This window comes from Rhodotorula toruloides, assembly GCF_000320785.1.
Source record: "Rhodotorula toruloides NP11 unplaced genomic scaffold Scaffold15, whole genome shotgun sequence".
Classification (NCBI taxonomy): domain Eukaryota; kingdom Fungi; phylum Basidiomycota; class Microbotryomycetes; order Sporidiobolales; family Sporidiobolaceae; genus Rhodotorula; species Rhodotorula toruloides.
The window spans coordinates 73,691-93,388 of NW_015622975.1; the positions used below are offsets into that span (position 1 = coordinate 73,691).

General features: G+C 61.6%; 10 protein-coding genes across 10 annotated transcripts; 4 read left to right on the forward strand and 6 right to left on the reverse strand.

Annotated features, from left to right (window-relative positions):
- Positions 1-34: 34 nt before the first annotated feature.
- Positions 35-605, reverse strand: RHTO_01767 (stress responsive alpha beta barrel domain protein; the record flags this gene model as incomplete). Its single annotated transcript, XM_016415446.1, has 4 exons — positions 35-63; positions 129-187; positions 252-444; positions 587-605. 4 exons carry the CDS (start codon positions 603-605, stop codon positions 35-37), a joined length of 300 nt encoding a protein of 99 aa, XP_016272420.1.
- A 185-nt stretch (positions 606-790) lies between these two features.
- On the reverse strand, positions 791-2,169 carry RHTO_01768 (pentafunctional AROM polypeptide; the record flags this gene model as incomplete). Its single annotated transcript, XM_016415447.1, has 6 exons — positions 791-954; positions 1,022-1,079; positions 1,143-1,160; positions 1,216-1,523; positions 1,585-1,980; positions 2,040-2,169. 6 exons carry the CDS (start codon positions 2,167-2,169, stop codon positions 791-793), a joined length of 1,074 nt encoding a protein of 357 aa, XP_016272421.1.
- Positions 2,170-2,405: 236 nt separating this feature from the next.
- Positions 2,406-3,826, reverse strand: RHTO_01769 (shikimate 5-dehydrogenase; the record flags this gene model as incomplete). Its single annotated transcript, XM_016415448.1, has 9 exons — positions 2,406-2,541; positions 2,598-2,643; positions 2,704-2,744; positions 2,801-2,833; positions 2,888-2,969; positions 3,027-3,205; positions 3,262-3,363; positions 3,421-3,552; positions 3,609-3,826. 9 exons carry the CDS (start codon positions 3,824-3,826, stop codon positions 2,406-2,408), a joined length of 969 nt encoding a protein of 322 aa, XP_016272422.1.
- Positions 3,827-4,474: 648 nt separating this feature from the next.
- RHTO_01770 (myo-inositol-1(or 4)-monophosphatase) lies at positions 4,475-6,063 on the forward strand (the record flags this gene model as incomplete). The annotated part of the gene is made up of 7 exons (XM_016415449.1): positions 4,475-4,722; positions 4,780-4,837; positions 4,902-4,934; positions 4,990-5,048; positions 5,107-5,586; positions 5,702-5,714; positions 5,818-6,063. The coding sequence occupies 7 exons, from the start codon at positions 4,475-4,477 to the stop codon at positions 6,061-6,063; spliced, it is 1,137 nt and encodes a 378-aa protein (XP_016272423.1).
- A 176-nt stretch (positions 6,064-6,239) lies between these two features.
- On the forward strand, positions 6,240-7,485 carry RHTO_01771 (ribosome biogenesis protein Nop16; the record flags this gene model as incomplete). Its single annotated transcript, XM_016415450.1, has 6 exons — positions 6,240-6,288; positions 6,351-6,435; positions 6,500-6,517; positions 6,575-7,131; positions 7,193-7,361; positions 7,422-7,485. 6 exons carry the CDS (start codon positions 6,240-6,242, stop codon positions 7,483-7,485), a joined length of 942 nt encoding a protein of 313 aa, XP_016272424.1.
- Positions 7,486-7,634: 149 nt separating this feature from the next.
- On the reverse strand, positions 7,635-10,571 carry RHTO_01772 (shikimate kinase; the record flags this gene model as incomplete). The annotated part of the gene is made up of 3 exons (XM_016415451.1): positions 7,635-9,768; positions 9,823-10,159; positions 10,421-10,571. 3 exons carry the CDS (start codon positions 10,569-10,571, stop codon positions 7,635-7,637), a joined length of 2,622 nt encoding a protein of 873 aa, XP_016272425.1.
- A 502-nt stretch (positions 10,572-11,073) lies between these two features.
- RHTO_01773 (C6 transcription factor) lies at positions 11,074-14,163 on the forward strand (the record flags this gene model as incomplete). The annotated part of the gene is made up of 6 exons (XM_016415452.1): positions 11,074-11,135; positions 11,205-11,391; positions 11,446-12,090; positions 12,154-12,475; positions 12,538-13,138; positions 13,200-14,163. The coding sequence occupies 6 exons, from the start codon at positions 11,074-11,076 to the stop codon at positions 14,161-14,163; spliced, it is 2,781 nt and encodes a 926-aa protein (XP_016272426.1).
- A 187-nt stretch (positions 14,164-14,350) lies between these two features.
- On the reverse strand, positions 14,351-16,101 carry RHTO_01774 (ATP-dependent rrna helicase rrp3; the record flags this gene model as incomplete). The annotated part of the gene is made up of 4 exons (XM_016415453.1): positions 14,351-14,634; positions 14,698-15,325; positions 15,425-15,632; positions 15,710-16,101. 4 exons carry the CDS (start codon positions 16,099-16,101, stop codon positions 14,351-14,353), a joined length of 1,512 nt encoding a protein of 503 aa, XP_016272427.1.
- Positions 16,102-16,381: 280 nt separating this feature from the next.
- On the reverse strand, positions 16,382-17,421 carry RHTO_01775 (glutamyl-trna synthetase; the record flags this gene model as incomplete). The annotated part of the gene is made up of 3 exons (XM_016415454.1): positions 16,382-16,674; positions 16,786-16,954; positions 17,071-17,421. The coding sequence occupies 3 exons, from the start codon at positions 17,419-17,421 to the stop codon at positions 16,382-16,384; spliced, it is 813 nt and encodes a 270-aa protein (XP_016272428.1).
- A 299-nt stretch (positions 17,422-17,720) lies between these two features.
- Positions 17,721-19,523, forward strand: RHTO_01776 (rRNA 2'-O-methyltransferase fibrillarin; the record flags this gene model as incomplete). The annotated part of the gene is made up of 7 exons (XM_016415455.1): positions 17,721-17,730; positions 18,070-18,147; positions 18,274-18,351; positions 18,415-18,845; positions 18,913-18,997; positions 19,052-19,335; positions 19,485-19,523. 7 exons carry the CDS (start codon positions 17,721-17,723, stop codon positions 19,521-19,523), a joined length of 1,005 nt encoding a protein of 334 aa, XP_016272429.1.
- Positions 19,524-19,698: the final 175 nt, after the last annotated feature.

Below are 19,698 nucleotides of genomic sequence, written 5' to 3' on the forward strand. Positions count from 1 at the left end.
TGCTTGTCGAATGCGCTGGTTCACACGCTGCACTTTAACCCTGGATCTGGAACGACACCATGTCTGTACAAGGAGGAGTAAGACAGGTCAGCAGGGGACGAGATCCGCTTGCGCAAGGAAGTGCGCACCTGCTACTCGGTCCTTGACGACGCCATTGATCAACTCCATGTGCTCCGGGCACGCGCGGCTGTTCATGCGTCCCTTGTCAGCCACGGCTTCGACCCCAGTGCGCAGAGAAAGGGCGAACGCACTACTGGTGAAATTCTTCAACATCCTTCAACTTCCTGTACAGCCCGTATTCGTAGCCCGCTGCCCGCGCGTCGAAGATAGGCGGACCCATGACTTGGTCGGTGCCGTAGGGGACTTTGGCGAGTCCTTCGCGGCAGATGGGGAGGAAGGAGTCTTTGTCTGCCTGCGAGAGCTCCGGCTTGAGCTTGAAGAGGACTGTCGCCGGGTCACGGTGCAGGGCACAGAGCGTAGAGATGAGTGGACGAGTGCAGTCGATGACAAGGCGTAGTGGATCGAGGAGGAGGTGCAGAACAACCGTCAACGCCGCGCAACGCTCAGGGACAGCGAGAGCACGCACCAATGTGGTGAACAACCATGTTGAGCGTTCACGTGAGCCAGACGAGCGACCAGCGAACAGCAGAAGGACAAGCGAGATTACGAAGGCCAGCTCCCCACTCCGCCGGAACCGTCTCGCCGCATCCGGTCGACCGCGGGCGCAAGCCAAAGTCCGAAATAATATCGAGTCGACTGTGCAAATGGTCGTGATACAGCGATGAGAAGCTTACGTCGATACTGGCGCACCTGCAGCCTCCCGTACTCGGTCCGCCGCAACCTCGCCTGCTGCCTTCAGCTCCTGTAGTTGTAGTCCTCCGACGCGTGTAACGGGCGAGAGCGCAAGCCAGTAGACGTCTTGTACGAACGCTTGGTTGACAAGTGCTTCGATGCCTACGGTCGGAAGTAGGGTCAGCATGGCCGGCCAACGAGACTCAGGAGAGGAGAGTGCAGAACTCGCCACCGATGGGTTGCCAGCCGTGCTTCTCCGCGAGCTTGTACATGAGCGTGATGTGCGGCTGTCGACGGAGGAGGTCAGCACCGCGAAGGAGGTCGGGGAGAACAGCCTCGCAGCAACTCGCCTTGTACGCCATTTCGAGCTGCAGGCAAAGACCGTCAGCCAAATCCTCGACACATCCAACGAGAGGTACACACAAGTGGTCGTACACCCGGCCTGTTCCCGCTCGTCGCAAACACCTTCTCCGCCAACCTGTAAACGTTCTTCTCGCCCTCCGTGACCGGTTCAAACGACGGGATCGCCCCAACTCCACACGCGACTCTCTCTGCCTCTTCCTCCGTCCACTGCTCCTCCCGCTCGAGAGCCCGCAAGTCGTATTTGGCGAAAGAGGGCGTGGAGATGATTGCTGCTGTTTCCTTTGGGTCGCGGTTGATGAGCCAGAGAGGCGAGAGGCCCATCGTTGAGAGGGCGTAGACGGCTGCGCGGGTCGTTCCTCCTCCGCCGACTGTACGCGCGACGCAAAGTCAGGAGACGCGCAGCGAGAATCGAAGGAAAGCAGCACGCACTGATAATCGCGCTCCGTCCCTCCCCAAACGGTTTCGCCTTCCCCTGCTGCTCCAGCGGCAAGCTTGCCAACAACGCCCTCTTTATCCCATCAACATCCGTATTCCGTCCCTCCAGCGTCTGTCTCTCCTTCCCGCCCTCGACAACCTTCCCACTCACAACCACCGTGTTCATCGACCCAATCTCCTCCACTTCCGCCGCGAGTGAGTCCATGTACTTCAGCGCTTCGACTTTGTGAGGCATCGTCACTGCTGCCCCGGCGAAAGAAGGCGAACGAAGCAGTCTCTGGACTGAGCGGTCGCTGAATTTGGAGGTCTCGTGCAGGTGGTATCGGTGCGTCGCATCGAGTCCGAGTTGCTCAAAGACAATATTGTGTGCGAGTGGTGACAGCGAGTGGCCTGCACATCCATCGTCAGCCTGTGCTCGTCCTCGAGAGGGATGTGGGGAGGAGACGAACTGATGGGCGTGCCAAAGAGAAAGAACTCGCGCTGGCCTTCGACGGGAACAGGCATGTCGTCTTCGAGCATGTAGCGGTAGTACAGACCGGCCAGCACGACGGCTAGGGTTGAGGAAAGAAGGAGGCGCATGTGTGCGGAGGACAACCTCGAGAAAGGCGGAGCGAGGGTTGTTCTTTCTTCCATGCGGCGTTCTGGCTGCGTCAGCTTGACGTCAGCGAGGTTGAAGAAGGCCGACAAGTCGAACGAACCGCCGGGACGTGCGAGACGACGAGCGACCTCGCTTCGAAGCCTTCTCACGCTCAAGAAATCCAGTCCTCCTTCTCCTGCTCAAGTACTGCAATACACTCACTCATTCCGACTCCACTCTACTCGAACGGCGGCTCCGACCCAGTCTGCTTATCGCTCGCGACCTGCTTCGCAACCGTGTCGAGAATCTCCTGGATCGGGAGGTCCGCCTCGTCGCATCCGAGCCAGAGAAGTTGCTGCTCGATTCCTTGCCAGCTGTTGAGGCAGTCGGTGAGCGATGAGAGTGGGGGGAAGGGAGGAAGGGGACGCACATCATGGCTTGCTCTCCAGTCACGACTTTCCAGCCGGCGTCTTGCGCTTCGAGGTGACGAACGCTGGTCAGACAAGCAGAAGCGCAGAGGGAAGAAGTGTGCTCACCGATCTGTGCGAGAGGAGTCCAGATGTCCGGGTGGTAGCACCTGCGAAGCGGAAGAGTCAGTGTGGGGGCTGCGGCAGCCGGACGAGGACGACCCACATCTCCAGAATGACGCCCTTCTCCGGCTTGTTGCTGCATGCTCAACATGTCAGTGACGAGCGGAGACGAGCAGGAGACCGCGCGCACAAGAGGCACTCGGAAACTGCGCGAGCCCGCTTCTCTTCGGGCGTTGTAGGCGGGAAAGCGGGAACAGCCGAGACGATGTACGCTGCTCGAGTCTCTATCAACCTTCTGATCATTCCCCGGCGGCAAGAGACAAGCGCACCTGGCGCCTCCAGCTTCTGCGCCTCCTCAACAGTCTTGACATGCACAAGCTTCGGGTTAAACTTGCCCGTCGCGTTCTTCTTGAAGTCCGAGATGAACTGCTCGACCTCTGCATCGTCGCGGTTGACAACGTAGATGGGCGAACAGTTGAGCCATTGGTCGAGGGCGTAGACGGCGGCGCTGCGAGTCGTCGAGCGGTCAGCGGGAGACCTGGATGGTCGTGAATCGGGACGCACCGGCACGCTCCGCCTGCTCCAAGGACTGCGCCTGGTCGGACCTTGCCGGACTTGACATGCGAGTCGTCCGCCCTCAGCAGACTCTCTCGCACGCCCACCGAGCTGTGCAACCGCGGACAGTCAGCTCAGACTCTTCGCGCTTCGAGCGTGCGCACTCACTCGGTGTTGTGTCCAACGAGCTTGCGCTCCCCGTTTGGACCCTTGCGGATGATGACGGTGTTGCAGGCGCCGATGTTGCGCCCGTCTTCGGTCAAGTCGTCGAGGTGCTGGCAGATAGCGACCTTGTGGGGCCTGCAACGCGCTCCTCCATCAGCGAGAACCACTCCTCAAGAGCGGAGTAAACGCACATGGTCACTGCGCTCCCACAGCACTCCTCGCTCCTCACATACGCCAAGAACTCGTCCATGTCAGTCGACTCCATCTTGTAGTATTTCCGCGGGACGTTCGCGAGGCGAGTGATGGTGTTGTGGAGGAAGGGAGCGTAGGTTCCGTGCAAGGGGTAGCCGAAGAGACGGGAGGTTTTGGGCCCTTCGGCGCGGGCGGACTCGAGGGCGAAGGGGGACATGGTTCTGCGGGAGGCGTGTGCGGTATTAGCGCGCGGTTTGGGAGGCGTTGTTCGCTTGCGCTTCATGCACGCGGCCCGCACCCCGGCGCTGAGTGGGCCAGAGACGTCCGGAGGGAGACGAGGAAGCGGAGAACGCACAATAAGCGATGCGAGAGTCTGTGCGAGCCGCGGGACGGTACTGGCAGATAGCAGGAGTTGCTGTGAGGGTCGAGCGGGGTCGAGCGGGTGCAGGAGCGGGGTGAGAAGGGCGAATGGACGGGGAGAAAGAGGCGGAGGCAGACCGGGAGAAGGTTGAGCGCAGAGGGTTCGTCAGCGAGAAGGAGTTGGAGTCGTCACAGGGGTCGCACAGGGATTATCAGGAGCTATCGAGACTGTAGTATGCACACCAGAAGCGATGCGAGCGTTTGTGGTGACGAGTCGAAGTCGAAGGGAGGGTGTCCACGAGGGTCGTCCCTCTACACCTCGCTGTCGACCGCTTGACGGGATCTGCTTGCGCCCATAGACTCAGTTACAGACTCTGCTAGACTAGCGACTGCTTGGAACGCCGGTCCACGCCGCCAGCATCTCTCGACACCGCTTCATCTCCCCACAACCTCGTCCGACTCTCTCTCCAACACACACCGCCCGTGAAGGCCGCCGAGACGCCAGATGTCGACAAGTATGCACGGAAACCTAGACGTGGCGGAACTGCACCGATTTGCAGCCGAGGCAGCCATCCTCGCGGGCTCGTACCTGCGGGACCAGGCGCTCCTCCGCACGCAAGCCGGCGGGGCTAGCACGTCGCTGGACGACTCGATACAGATCAAGGAGAATGCGGCGGATATCGTCACGAAGGCGGATACGCACTCGGAGCAGATGATCACCGGGCTGATCAAGGAACGGTATCCGGATCACAAGTGCGTTGCGCTCGCTTGCTCTGCTGATCTACTTCGCTGACAAGCTGTACTCTGCAGGATCATAGGAGAGGAGAGCTACTCGGCTGGCGAGGAGAAGCGCTTCCTGCTAGACGATGTGAGTGCCGCGATCCTTTCCGCTCATTTCTTCCGTTCGCTGATCTCTCTTGGTCGCCTCGCAGGACCCTACATGGATCATCGATCCACTAGACGGCGTATGTCGGCTCTCGTCTATTGAGAGGATGCTCCTGATCACGTTCGGACTCGCAGACTGTCAACTTTGTTCACCTCTTTCCGACATGCTGCGTTTCAATCGGCTTCTGCGTCAAGTGCGCGCCCGTCCGTCGCCATACAGTCACCCAAGTGCTGATGCTGTCCCCCTCACAGCAAAGTACCGGTCGTCGGCGCCATCTTCGCCCCCATCCTCGGCGGACTGCACCTCACGAACGCCTCCGGGACGCTCTTCTCGGCCGCCAAAGGGCTCGGCGCCTGGTCCACCCCCATTCAATTCCCCTACGACCCGTCCATCCTCTCTCCTCCCGCCTCGACCTCCGCCATCCCTTCAAACCCCTCTCTCAAGCCTCAACCCTGGCAACACGCCATGCCGCTCCCCTACCTCCCACCTCAACCGCTCCCCTCCGACGCTCCAAAAGGCTGTCTCTACCTCTCAGAATGGGGCAAAGCGCGCCTCGATACGCCTGAATCGAACCTCTCGCGCAAGGTTACTTCGTTCCATAATATGGCGGCGGAGATTGGAGGACGTGGAGGGAAGGGTGGGATGGTGCATGGGGTCAGGAGTCTGGGGAGCGCGACGCTCGATTGTGTGTATGTTGCGACGGGCGCGGTTGATATCTTCTGGGAGGGAGGGTGAGTCCGGCTTCCTGGCGCTCGTCTGTTCTCGTGCAACAGCGCGACTCGCATGCGCTGCTGCCGAACCAATTGTGCGGTAGTTTGCCAAGCTGACATTGCTTTACGCTCGCAGATGCTGGGAATGGGTGAGGCTTTTCGCGTTGCCGTCGGCAGAGAAAGAGCGAGCCCCAATCGCTCTTTCGCGCCTAGAAGGTCTCGTGAGTGACACTCACATCTTGTTCACAACAGGATGTCTGCGCCGGCATCGTCCTCATCACCGAAGCAGGCGGCCGTGTCGTCCCCTCCGCCCCTCCTCCGCAATGCCTCTCCGACCCGACCGCCCCCATCCCCGACGCTGACCTCGGCGGACGCCTCTATCTCGCTGTGCGAGCGTGTGCAGACACGGAAGACGAGACGGGCAGGCAGGCGCAGGACAGGCTGGTGAGGGAGGTCTGGAGGAGGACTGTGCCGCTGAATTATTCGCGGCCGACGTAGGTATATGTTATTGCATCGCAAGGCTATGGAGCATGTCCAGGCGACACTTGCGAGGTGTTTGGGCGAGGTCGACTTGAGAGCACCGCCGCATCCGAGCTTCGACTCGCGCTGTACGCTCAACCTCGCTTGACTGGCTCGTTCGTGTGCTAGAACCCTCGCTACAGCTCACTGGAATCATGGTCAACCCGCGCCAACGCCGCAAAGCCCGCTCAGGGATCGCCAAAGGTCCGTCTCTTCATCTCATCAACGTGCGCTCTCACGGCTCGCTAACTCGCTGCATGGAGCAGCTTCGGCTTCGAAGCGGTCGCTGAAGAACCAGAAGAAAGTCACGATCAAGGGACCGGAGTTGCTTGTCAAGGGTTGGGACAGGAAGTGCGTTGGACGCGTCCGTGGGATGTCGAGGAGGATGTGCTGACCCGCTCTTTAATGCTTGCAGGAAGACTGTCCGGCAGAAGTGCGTCAACTCACGATTTCCTCTCAGTTGGGCCCGCTGACCGCTCTCATGTCGCAGCTACGCCGCACTTGGTCTCCTCCCCTCTTTGAACCCTCGCCAAGCAGGCGGTCTCGAAGCGGACCCTAACGTGACGCCCTTCGCCATCTCCGCCGCGACACCCGACACCCTCGAAGACCTCGAGCGATCTCTCGAGGATGATACGGAGATGGACGAGGACGACGAGGAAGAGGAGGAGACGGTGAAGGCGGACAAGGGGAAGGGCAAAGCGAAGGAGGATGCGCCGCTCAAGCCTGGTATGGCGCGGATCATCAGGGATGAGAAGGGGAATGTGGTCAAGATCATCGTTGGAGGCGAGAACGGAGAGGAGATCGAGGAGAAGGTTGTTGAGCCTTCACGGACAGGCACAGACTCGGACGAAGAGGACGAGGGAGAGTCGGAGGACGAGGAGGAAGAGGAGAAGCAGCCTTGGGGACCGCCTTTGAAGGACTGGGATGCGCAGCGGGCGCTCCAGCAGGAACATGGCAGTTTGGAGGGCGTCAGCAAGAAGAGCAAGCAGGGCATTCCGATCTTTGGCGCGCCGCTGGAAGTCGAGGCGAAGACGGACATTGTGCGGGGTGCGTCCGCTTCCACCCCTTTTCGCCTGGATTGCCCGACTGATTGCGCGTTCGCTCGCAGCACTGGAGGAACGCGCTTCGCACAAGACCAAGGTCATCCGGCACACCTCCGAATTTGAGCACGACTGGCTCGTCTCGCTCGTAGCCAAGTACGACGAGGACATCGGCAAGATGGCGCGGGACAGGAAGGCGAACGTGTGGCAGAAGACGCCCGGCGAGCTCAAGCGGATGTGCGCCCAGCTGTCGTTGCGGTCCTTCTGAGCTTCAGACTGACGATCTCTCTCGTGCAGGATCGCCAAGGCGGGCGGATTCGAGGCGCTGCGAGCGGAAGCGGCGGCTGTCGGGCGCTCGTAGACTCACCTTCTCCCCTCTTTCCGTACCGGCTGTCGCTTGTATTCCTCACTTGTTGCTTCACTTTCCTCATACTTACGCGAGGACGGTCGAGAGAAAAGCGATACAACAACAGTCGGCACAGCCAGTTCTACAGTACTCGCGCGAAGCCCTCAGCCCATCCTCCTGCCCGTCAACGCCCGGAAAGCCTGTCTCTCACACTCGCTCTGCACGTCCTTGACGCCCAACACCTGCCACCCATCCACAACCACATGCCCCGTCTTCCCATTCACCTGCGCGCCTCTGGCCCTCGCCCTTTTCGCCTCAATAGCATTCGCGAGCAACCCGCGCCGCGTACCAGTAGTAAAGGAGAGGTCGAGTGCGCATCCGCCTGTTGGCGAGGAGAAGAGGCTTTCGGGGAAGGGGCTGGGAGAAGAGGCGGGTGAGGCGGAGGTGCGGGGGACGAGGAGGTCGTCGGATGAGACGATGATTGTTGGGGGGCGTTTGGAGTAGAGGAGAGGGGCGGAGAATGAGGGGATTGGGAGGAGCTGGAGGGGAGCGTGCTGAGGGTACGGAAGGGAGGATGTCGGCGGGTGCGCACCAGACGGAGTGGACGGCCGGGAAGGCGAGCGAGGCGAAGCTGGGCGAGAGGGCGTCGCTGCGCTACTGCCCGCTGCATCCCCTTCGTCTGCCTCGCACGCCAGCAAAAACACCCACCGCGCACCGACCATCCTCAACGCCTCGACCACCTCGCTCCGATCCTTCTTCGCAAGTCCGACAAGCAAAGCACACGTGTGCGTCCCGACTGCGTTGATAGGCGAGAGGTGCTGCGTGATGACCTCGGCGAGAGCGAGTACGCGGACGTTCGTGTGCTTGTAGTAGCCGAGCGAGGTGGGCGGGACGTCGTACGAGTTTGGCTCGCTGCAGGCTGGGACGCAGAGGTCTGCCCAGCCAGTCGACGCGGCGGGCAGGAGGACCTCGTCGGGTGCTGAGATGGACGAGACGGGGAGAGGGGACGACGGTGCGCCGAGGTAGGCGCCGCCAAAGTTTGGTTCGGACACGCGCATTGACAGCCGGTCTTCGACGAGGAAGTTGTAAGGGAGGCCGAGGGTGTGCGCCTCGCGTGAGAACGTCTCTGCGACCGAGGCGGACGAGACGAAGAAGGTCTTCTCGAGCGTAAGACCGGAGAGGTAGAGCGCTTGTTGAGTTTGCGCGAAGGTGAGTTGGCCTGGCGCTGCGACGCCGGGGAGGAGAGGGTGCGTGACGGGCGTGAGAACCGGATTGAGATAGCGTGAGATCTGGCCCCCCTTGCCGAGGTTGATGGCGAGGAGCGGGACAGGCCGATCCGCGCCCGTCTCCTCCGAAATGAGTGCGTCGACCTTCGCGCGAAACTTGAGCAGCTCGAGGTTGGAGTTGAATGTCGTAGGCGTCGAGACGAGCTTGATCACGTCGCAACCGAGTCGAGTCGCGCGAAGGTACTTGTCCAGCACCTCCTGCGAATTCCACCTCCACTCTCCCTTCCTGTCATGATCCGCTCCAAGGACTTGCGTCGCCGCTCCTCGCAGCGCAAGGAACCGCTGGATCTCCTCGTCCGGAAGCGCAAGTTCAAGGTCGACATATTCCGCGCCAAGCTTGAATCCGAGCTCGACGAGCGCGAGGTAGTCGGTGAAGAGGTCGGGATTGTCGGTGTATGGGTCGGGGAAGGCGCCGCCTTGTTTTTCGGTCCGGACGGTGTAGAGGACCGGGAGGGGCGAGCAGCGTCTGAGGTGGCCGAAACAGATGGCGACGAAGTGGGGAGATGGATAGCGGCGGCGTCGAGGTGTTGGAGCGGCTGAACCATCGCCGTTCGCAGGCGACCCGAGGCGGGAGAAGGGAGGGACCGTCTCGACTTCGACGAGCGTGTCGACTCGCATCTCGATCACGTCAACGCCGCCCGCGACTTTCCGAATCGTCTCTGCACTGACGACCCGCAAGTCGGGAAAGTTGAGCGCGACGAAACTCGTTCTCGAGCCCTTCGCTCCTCGACCCAACTCAGACTCGCACGCTCCGTACCCTCCGTACTCGCCTGAACTCGGCCCAGTGACGGGCGAAGGACGCGGACCAGCGACGAGCGGGACGTGCGACGAGGCGAACCCGAAGATGGAGCGGAGGAGGCGGACGAAGGCGGTTTCGACGTGCTTCATGAGGAATTGTGGCGAGGGTGGGGGCGGGTAGGCGGTCAGGGAGACGATGGTGTGCGTGCAGAGGGACTCGAAGTAGGGCGTTCGGCGGGCCCAAACAGAGCGGATCTCCTCGCCCCAGGAAGGTCTGCGACAGGAGAAGGTGAGCGCGCTAAAACGGAAGAAGCGTCCGCCGACTCACCTCGCTTGCTCGTCGACCAAGTACCGCACCGTTTCCTCCTTGTCCCGCACAACATGCACAATCGGCCCACCACCCTCCCTGAACCGCTGCAGCAAATTCCGATTCTCCTCCCTCTCGACGACCCCTCCTCCGCACGCAATCACGTAGCCTCGCGGATGCTCCTCCAACAGCCGCTTCAGGATAACTGTCTCGGCGTCCCGGAAGGCGGACCAGCCGTGAGTCGTGACGAATTGCGAGATGGGTCCGTGGAGGGTTTGGAAGGCTGAGTCGGCGTCAATGAAGGACCGGCGGAGAGAGGTCGCTGCAATGAGGCCGAGGGTCGTCTTGCCGACGCCGCCTGGAGAGTAGAGAGCGAGAGAGTTAGTACGAGCGGCGGGAAGGAAGAGGATTGGTTTCCCAGTTCGGGAGAGAGAAGCGCCGAGCTACTTTCGTCGGTTCGCCAGCCTGCCCCGCCATCCGTCGTTGCTCAAAGAACTCCACCAATTTCAAGTCGGATGGTGCCCTCCTGAGCCTTCGCCAGCCGCAGGTACTCGTCGAGAACCACTTTCCAACCCATTTCTCCCGCTCCAAGTCACCCTGCGAAGTCCGCCCGACTCACGCATGCCAATGAGCACGATTGTAGCGTTCGGGTCGTACAGCGGCGGCCGCATGGCATGCGACGAAGCGAGTCGAGGACGGGTTCCGGTCGCGGTCGCTGCAGGTGTTGGAGTCGAAGCGGAAAAGCGCTGGTTGGATAGCCCGGGGTCCATCATGCCTCAGAGCGGTCTGCAAACAGCGCCAGCAGTCTTGAGAGCGTTGTCGAGCGAGGTGATGAAGAGCAAGCCGCTCTCATCGTTCAAGGGCCCCCTCGACTTCGCCCCACACCGCCAACACCCGCTCACACACGCTCAGCGGGGCAGACGCGACTCGCTACAACTCTAGCAGAGCCTCTGTATCGTGCTCGTTCAGCTCCGACGCGCCCGCACGGTCTGCTCGTGGCGGTAGAACCCCTCACCTCCCGTGTCAACTTCCGACCTCGTACAGCGCGTCCACTGCTCGAGGACTTTCGAGGCACGGTGCACAAGTGCTGGAGAAGCAGGAGACTCGGCGCCGACCGCCTTCACGGAACGCAAGTCGCTTGCGCTAGCTGTAGTCGGTCCAGGTGCGTTCCTACCCTCCCTCGCGCAGCTTCGTTCTCGATGTGGACGGTGCACGGAGTGTCCAAAGGTCACAATGGGCTGACGACGTCACGGCGGCTCGCAGATTCGCAGAATGGAGAGCGACGGCGATGGCCAGCCGCAGAAGAAGCGGAGGGTTACGCGAGCCTGCGACCAGTGCGTCCTTTTCCTCAATCTAGCTTGCTTCTCCGATGCAGACAGACTTACCCGCGGTCGGACCTACAGGTGCCGCCGCAAGCGAATCAAGTGCGACTCCTATCCTCGCGCAGCCATCGACTCGCCTTGCGTGATCTGCACCGAAGCAGGCCAAGCGGACCAATGCACGTACTCGCGACCAGCGAAGAAGCGTGGGCCTCAGGCAGGACGGGCGCGAACGCTGGAGGAGAAGTGTGCGGTGTTCGAACGGTTGATGGTGCGTCTGAGACTCTTCACGTGAGGTTGCGGCTGAGCTGACTCTGCTTCGCAGGGCTACCTCCTTGCCGCCGTTCCGAACCTTGAAGCGCACGTCTCGCACTTCATCGCGCAAGCGCAAGGAGGAGCAACGAGTCCCTCATCATCGACGCCTGGAGACGATTCTCCCGCCGCCTCGACCTCCTCCTCCGTTTCTTCCGCCGCCCTCGCGGCGCAGAATCAGCAGCGGTACACGTCCTCACGGATCGCCGAACTTCTCGACTCGGTCCTCCCGCCCCCCATTTCCGCTCGCGAAGCCGCAAAGCAGGGCAAGAGGGAGTCGTCTTCAGCAGCAAAGGATGAAGACCTCGCTCCTTCCCTTGCGAGCATCAAATACCCTTCTCCTGCCGCCAGCCTGCCTCTCCCACCAGTCGCGGGCTTCCCATACCCTCCGGCATTCCCTCAACCGCCCGAACTGCCCGACCCGTTCTCGTATGCCGCACACGCCGGTCCATCGAATTTCCCGCTCGCACTACAGACGCTCGCTGATGCGGCGGTTCCGGAGGCGGCGGCTGCGTCTGCGTTCGCTGGCGGCGGAGGAAAGGGCAAGGGTCGAGAGGTCCTGGCGATGGACGACCCGGTGCTACCAGATGGCGTTGCGAGGTCTGCGCTGCTCGAATTGTACTTCAACCAGGTTGTGCAACCTGTCTTGCCGATGCTGGTGAGTCCGAGGAAGCCTCTTTCGCACACCTGACCCAGCTAACTCAGCCATAATTTCTCGCAGGACAAGTCCCGCTTCCTTCGCTGGTCGGCTCACCTTCCCGCCTCTCAGCCATCAACGTCATCCGCATCGCTCATCCCGCCCTCGCTCTACTACGCCGTCTTCGCCCTCGCTTCCTCTTACATCTCTCCCTCATCGCCTTTCGCCTCCTCCCTCCCTCCAAGCGCTCCCGAGAGTTACGCCTGCGCTGCGCGAACGCATCTCGTGCGAGACGTCTTTCTCGACGGATCGGGCGGTCTGAGTGTGGAGAATTTGCAGAGTGCGGCGATTCTTGCGCTGGTTGATTGGGGAGCGGGACAGCTTGATCGGGCTTGGATGATGAGCGGTGCGCGTGCCTTCCGTCTCGTCAACCAGGGCTGCTAGCTGAAAAAAACTGCCTTCCTGCAGCCCTCGCCCTCTCGCTCGCCCTCTCCCAGTCTCTCCACCTCTCCACCGCCCTCGCACCCGATCCCTCCTCCTACAAACTCAAGACCTTCCACTCAATCCTCATCATCCACGTCCTCCTCTCTCTCCGCCTAGGTCGACCGCCCCTCACAGTCCTCGAAGACTACGACGTCCCGATTCCTCCAGTCGACGATGAAGCGATCAACTGGGATTTGTGGCGGAGCGACAAGTCTGCTGCCGAGTTGCGTGCAGAATGGGGCGATGCGGATTCCGCCAGCGACGGGGCAGACGGCGGACCCGTCACCGCCGTGCGGAACAACTCGCTCGTGACTTTCGCTCGACTCGCCTCGCTTTGCGCTATCGCCCTCAACGTCCTGCGGTGGAACGTCTGTCCGCGCAGAGGGAACGGTCAGGGATTGCCAGCGGGTGAGGCGGAGCGTGCAGAGCTTGTGGCGAGTTTGGGGGCGTGGGAGGAGCAGTTGGAGATGGATCTCAGGCTCGGGGACGCGAGAGGCGGGGTCGAGTTGGTGCGCGAGAGGGCGAGGTGGATCGTTGAGATGCATCTTGTTGCGGCGGCGCTGCATCTCAAGCTGAGGCCTCATCCGTGGGTACTGCTCTCGCTCGTTTCGCTGGACCCGCGCTGACGAGGCATCTTGCTTTCCCAGTTCCTTCGCCAGCGTTGCAGTCGACCCCATCCCACGCTCTCTCGGCCTCCTCAACCACGTCCTAGGTCGATACCGCTCCACCTTCACCCTCTACCGCTCGATTCCCAGCATCGACATCGTCCTGCACCTCTTTTCCGAAACGCTGTTCGACCAGTCCGACTACGCTCCACATCATCACGACACCGTCCTCCGAGCGTACGCGGAACTCGCCAAGGTCTTCCCCGTCGCGCAGAAGAGTTGGGTCGAGTTGGCCGCCAAAGTGGACGGTCACAAGCGCGAACTTGGCTTGTTGCGCGGCGTTCACCCTACAACATCCATCCAGCCTCCGCCTCCCGCCCTTCCCGCACCCGCACCTATCGCAGAACCCTTCCAAGCCTTCCTCTCGTACTCGAACGACCTCGGCCCGTCCGCGAACCCTTCGACCATCCTTGACTTTGGCTCGTGGGACCAATCCGACTTGCTCGTCTCGCTTGGTCTCGTCGGACCAGCGGCGGGATCGAAGGGTACCTGGACGCCGCTCGAGGGATGGGGAGGGCCAGAGGGCGGGCTGCCCGTGCCGATGCCCATCGAGGGCGCAGTCGGGTACGGCGAGCATTCGCAGCAGCCTGGCCAGGGCCTCGCTCCGCAACCTGCGACGCTTCCGCCTCCGCCTGCGAAGCAAGCTGCAACGAGCTCGTCGTTCCCAATGGTCGTCTCGCCCGCTTCGACCGCTCATCCCGGCAACTCCACCGCGTACGGCGAGACCTCCTTCGCCGGCCTGCCTTACAACATGCCCTCCCCAGCCGGCGGTCAAGCCGATCCCTCCGCCTCTACCTTCCCCTACCAAGCCTTCGCGGCCGCCAACACGCCTTCGTCGTCCGACTCTGGCGGCCCTGCGACGGATCTGTTGACGAGGTGGGTTGATCGCGGGTCATTGGGTTTCGGTGGAGCGTTTGAGGTGGCGGGAGAGGGAGGAGCGGGGTAGGGACTTGACGTATCCGCCAATGCACGCTCGTTGCTATGCTCACTGAGCGAAGGGTTCGTTCTCACGAGATTTGAACGAGGTCTCGCAAACGAAAGGACAGGAGAGCGTTGCGGAGCCGGTACGGAGAGCCCTCATGAGATGGACGAACGGCTCGTATGTCACGCCGACCACGCAAGCGCCGGAACGTCTACCTCCTCCCGCGCTTCCCGCCCCTACCACCTCCTCTCCCGCCTCGACCCCCGCCCCTCTTGACCGGCATCCCCGCCTCGCGCTCATCATCATCCCTATCCCTCTCGTCCTCATCCCTCCTCCGCTTTCCCTTCCCCTTGGCACCCCCAAGACCCATCTGGAACTCCTTGACCTCCTTGATGGCCTCGCGCTGGGCTTCGCCGACTCGTTCAGAGAGGAGAAGGGCTTCTTGTTTGCCTGATGCGCCGAGGGGGTACTCGTCCATCTTTTTGCCGATGACGCCTGCGGGATACACACCGTCAGCTCGTTGGCGAGAATGAGAGGAAGGGGACGAGGGAGACGCACCCTCGATTCGCTGGAACAACTCGACGTCGTATTGCGTCACGAGCGTCACGCTCTTTCCGGACCTTCCTGCACGCGCAGTTCGTCCAACGCGGTGAATGTAGTCCTTCGAGTTGGTGGGCAAATCGTAGTTGACGACGAGGTCGACAGATGGGATGTCGAGTCCACGCGAGGCGACGTCCGTAGCGATCATGATCGTCTTCCCTCCGGACTTGAACTTGTTCAATGCGCCTAGACGTGCGGATTGCGAGAGTTGGCCGTGGAGGGGGATAGCGGGGAAGGAGAGGAGGCGAAGGAGGATCGAGAGGCGTTGAGCGTCGACGACTGTTCGGACAAAGACCATGGCTGTCAAGCCTGAGAGGGTGTGGAGGAGGTGGACGAGGTGGAGGTCCTTGTGTTTGAGCGGGACGAGGAGGTAGTATTGGAGGAGGGTCGAGACGGTTTGGTATTTGCTCGAGACTTCGAGCTTGACTGGGTCGCGGAGGGAGGCGCGCTGGAGCTTGGCGACCTTGGTGGTCATCGTCGCGGAGAAAAGGTACGTCCGTCGGCCTTCGCGAGGGATGACCTTGAGGATCTTGTCGATGACGGGTCCGAAGTCCAGGTCAAGCAGTCGGTCCGCCTCGTCCATGACCTGCGAACATGGGAACGTGAGTTTCGGGTTCAAGTGGTTTTAGCTCCTCGAGCCTAACTCCAGCTTCGAAGAGCAACCAGCCAGAAACCGCCGACTCACCAAATACTTCAGATTCCTCAAACTGAAACCCTTCGTATTCTCCAGATGATCCTGCAACCTTCCGGGCGTCGCAACAACGATGTGCGGCTTCTTGGCGAGCGCGACCTGTTGAGCCATCGTGTCCATCCCGCCGACGATGGTGGCGACGCGGACGCCGATGCCGGATCCGAGGGCGGTGAATTGGTCGGCGATCTGGTAGGCCAGCTCGCTGTGCATCACGTCGAAGCTTACGATCAGCTTCGACGCCCGGGAGAATCGAAAGCTGAAGGAAACGTCGAAACGCACCGAGTCGGCGCGAGGACAACCGCAAACAACCCCTGCGGATCCTGCCACAACGCATGCAATATAGGCAACGCGAACGCCGCCGTCTTTCCCGATCCCGTCTGCGCCAAACCGATAATGTCCCTTCCCTCGAGCGCGAAGGGGATACATTCGCGCTGGATCTCGGACGGCTGTTTGAAGCCGAGTTGGGTGCAGGCTGTGCAGAGTTCGGGGAGGAGACCGAGGTCTGAGAAGGTTGTGGAGGAGGTGGGCTCGGTTGAGAGGAGCGGGAGGGCTTTGGAGGACGAGGCGACCGGTTGAGCTGATGAGGAGGAGGCGGCGGTGGTGGGAGGGTGAGGGGCGGGCGAGGGGGAGCGCGACCCGCTTGCAGACGATCCAGCTTCAGAGTCCGACATCCTGATCAGCGTACAGCCCAGCACGAGCGTGTGAGAGCGAGGAGCGAGTGAGGAAGCGGGAGAAGCGCGATGAGGAGACGAGGGAAGGGTGTCGAGCTCGTTCGAGTTGCTGTGGGTCATTGTACTCTATTTCTACTGCTAACGAAGTATTCTACCGCAACAACAAGCCCGCACAACCCGCGCAAACCGCCGATTCGCCATCGTCGCCTTCACCGCCCCGCTCAGCACGGACATCCTCACTCAACTCGTCCACTTCCACCTCCTAACCACTCCTCCTCACTCACTTAGCACTCCCCTGCCCCTCCTGACTAACCGCATCCAGCACAACCGCCTTCAACTCCTCACTCAGCCCTCCAACAAGCTGTTCAACCGCGACTTGACGCCCGTTGTGCGTCATCTTTGCCCAGGTTTTGGCGACGATGCGGACGAGCTTTGCGCGGCGGTCGTCGGGAGAGAGAGGGGGTTTGTCGGAGGATGTGGGAGGGGGTTGTTGGAAGGACGAGGCGAAGGAGGTGAATTCGGTTCGGAGGAACGTGAGGCAGATGGCGTCTTCGAAGAGCTGCAATTCGGGGTCTGCACACGCATTTCGTCGGCTCAAAGTCAGTGAGAGCCGCGACGTAACCACGAAGCAGCGAAGCCTCCTAGTCGAGAGGCATCCCCTGCACAGGAAACTCGACTACTCACCTCTCAAATCCACGTCCCTCTCCGGCAAAGGCGGCCTTGCCAACCCGTTCTTCATCAGCAAGTCCTCGACGCGCTGGATCAAAGCGGCGTCGGCGGGCGAGTCGGGTAGGTAGCCTGATTGTTCGAGGACGGAGCGGGCTATCGAGGCGTGGAAGCGATTCAGAGCCGTCTGAGCCGAGAGAAAGCAGAGCGAGAAACAGGTGGAAGCAAGAGCGGGCGTCAGCGCCCGAGCAGAGATGGTGAAGCGCAAGTCGAGCGAGTTGCGAGGGAACAAGCGCGGCGCACCCTCCAGCTCTTGTACCCGCTCAAACCCTCAGGATAGCTACTCCTCGGTTTCTCCCACCTCCTGACATGCTGACAATTCGCCGCGAGCAACAGTGCTTCTCCCGGTCCCTTGTTCAAGCGCTCGTCGGTCGAGCGGGAAGACAAGTTCCGCACAAAGGCTTCGAGGGCAGTGTGGTAGGACAAGGAAGAAGGGTGGGAGGGGTCTCGCGTGTGCATGGCGTGGAAGGAGGAGAGGGCGGTCAGGAAGCGAGGGGTCGGAGTGAAGGAGGGGGTTGAGGGGTAGTCCGACGGAGGGAGGGTCGAAGACGAGCCGTTGTCGCTCGGCGGGTTGGCGGCGTCGAATTCGGACATCTCGGCCGTGGTTGACCTGGCTCTAAGCGTGTCCAAGTGCGAGTACGAGCGTGAGAGCGTGCGAGGTGATAAGGAGGAGTGGGGAGGTGGAAGTCGACGAGGAGAGCAGCTCGTTGCGCGCGAGTTGGAATGGCGTGGTCGTGAGGGTGCCCTAGCGAGTCTGGTCGATAGTCTGGTGCAGTCTAGCGAGAGAACGAGCTAAGTCGAGATGAGTGCAGGAGGTCGAGCTCGCTCCCAACTCCCTGCGTCCGTCGTTGCTCTCGCCCTCGCTCCCACGCACCAGGACTAACCCAGACAGCATGGCATTCAGTCAGTAAACTCTCTAGAACCCGCCCAGCGAACGAACGACGCTCACCGGTTGCCTCGTTCTCCCTCTCTGCCTCGCCATCTCGCCGTGCCACTCCGCCTTCATCACCTCGCCCGCGCACGCCCGCTGGATTCGATGTGATGCACTTACACTCGTCCAAATACTCCTTTCGACCCGCCGCCGAATTCCCAACCCCTATCGACCTGTTGCCGCGTCGCCTCACTCCCTCTCCTCCTCCTCGCCTCCATACACTCGCCCCGACGTCCCCTCTCCCTCCTTGATCCGCCCTCTTACATCCCGACTGCGTCTTCACTTCTCTCCATTTGTCGAAATCCGAACAGACGCTCCCGGTGGTCGTGGCGGACGCGGCGGTGGATTCGGTGCTCGCGGTGGACGAGGCGGAGGAGCTGGTGGCCGTGGTGCGTCTGCGCTCTACTTTCGATCACGTGGCAGACTGGTGGACTGCTAGCCTGCTGCGCGTGGCTGAAGGGGAGTAGAGGACGCATACTGACGCCTTGCATCTCGGTTCGCTCCGTTTCGTGCAGGCGGCGGACGTGGTGGTGGATTCTCGGCACGCGGCGGTGCTGCTGGAGGACGCGGTGGTGCTCGCGGCGGCGGACGTGGTGCGTACTCGCCCTTGTCCTCTCTCCCCAAAGCTTTCCTGATCTCGCTTCGCCCGACTCCAGGCGGAGGACGCGGCGGTGCTCCTCGCGGTGGCGGTCGCGGCGGTGCCGGCGGACGTGGTGGTCGTGGCGGTGCCCGCGGCGGCAAGGGCGGTGTTGGCGCCAAGGGCGGCGCCAAGGTGATCCTCGAGCCTCACCGTCACCCGGGAGTGTTCGTCGCAAAGGGCAAGGAGCACCTCCTCGTCACGCGCAACCTCGTCCCCGGCGAGTCGGTCTACGGCGAGAAGCGCATCTCGATCGAGCAGCCCAATGCCGACCCCAACTTGCCTGCCGAGAAGGTCGAGTACCGCGTTTGGAACCCGTTCCGCTCCAAGTTGGCGGCTGGTATCCTCGGTGGTTTGGACGACATCCACATCGGCCCCGGCAAGAAGGTCCTCTACCTCGGTGCCGCCAGCGGAACGTCCGTCTCGCACGTCGCCGATGTCGTCGGTCCGGTGAGTTGGCGCCGCATCGTTCTCGTGATCATCGCAGAACTGACGTGCCTTTTTCTACGCTTTACAGGAGGGCACCGTCTACGCTGTCGAGTTCTCTCACCGCTCTGGTCGTGACCTCGTCAACATGGCCAAGAAGCGCACCAACGTCATCCGTTCGTTCTCTTCCCTCTTCTCGTCCTGTTCCACGCTCACCCGTGCCCCCACAGCCATCGTCGAGGACGCCCGTCACCCCAACAAGTACCGCATGCTCCTCTCGATGGTCGACGTCGTCTTCGCCGACGTTGCTCAGCCCGACCAAGCGCGTATCGTCGCTCTCAACGCCCACCACTTCCTCAAGCGGGGAGGACACGCCGTCATCTCGATCAAGGCGTCTTGCATCGACTCGACTGCGCCGGCGGAAGCCGTCTTTGCCGCCGAGGTCAAGAAGTTGCAGAGTGAGGGATTCAAGCCCAGGGAGCAGTTGACGCTTGAGCCGTACGAGCGTGACCACGTGCGTTCGCTTTCACTCTTTCAAGGCCGTGGAGGCGCTTGCAGGTCGGTCTGAGCGGAACTCGCCGAGTTCTGCTCCAATCGCCTCCAGACGCCTTCAGGCGCCTCCAGATGACTCCGGACGCCTCGCTAACGCTTCTACATGCACAGGCGATGCTTATTGCCCTTTACCAGCGCGATTCCAAGTAAATCGCCGCGCGTGTTGTTGCAGTGCCCGGAGGCACTTCATTCCGTCCCTTCGTCTTCGGATCTTCCTTGTCTTCTTCCCATTTGCCCGCCTGATCACTGCATGTAACTCTAGCTTCCTTCCACCTCAGTTCGCTTCTTGGAGAGAGTCCCGGGCACAGTCAGGAATCCCGCATCG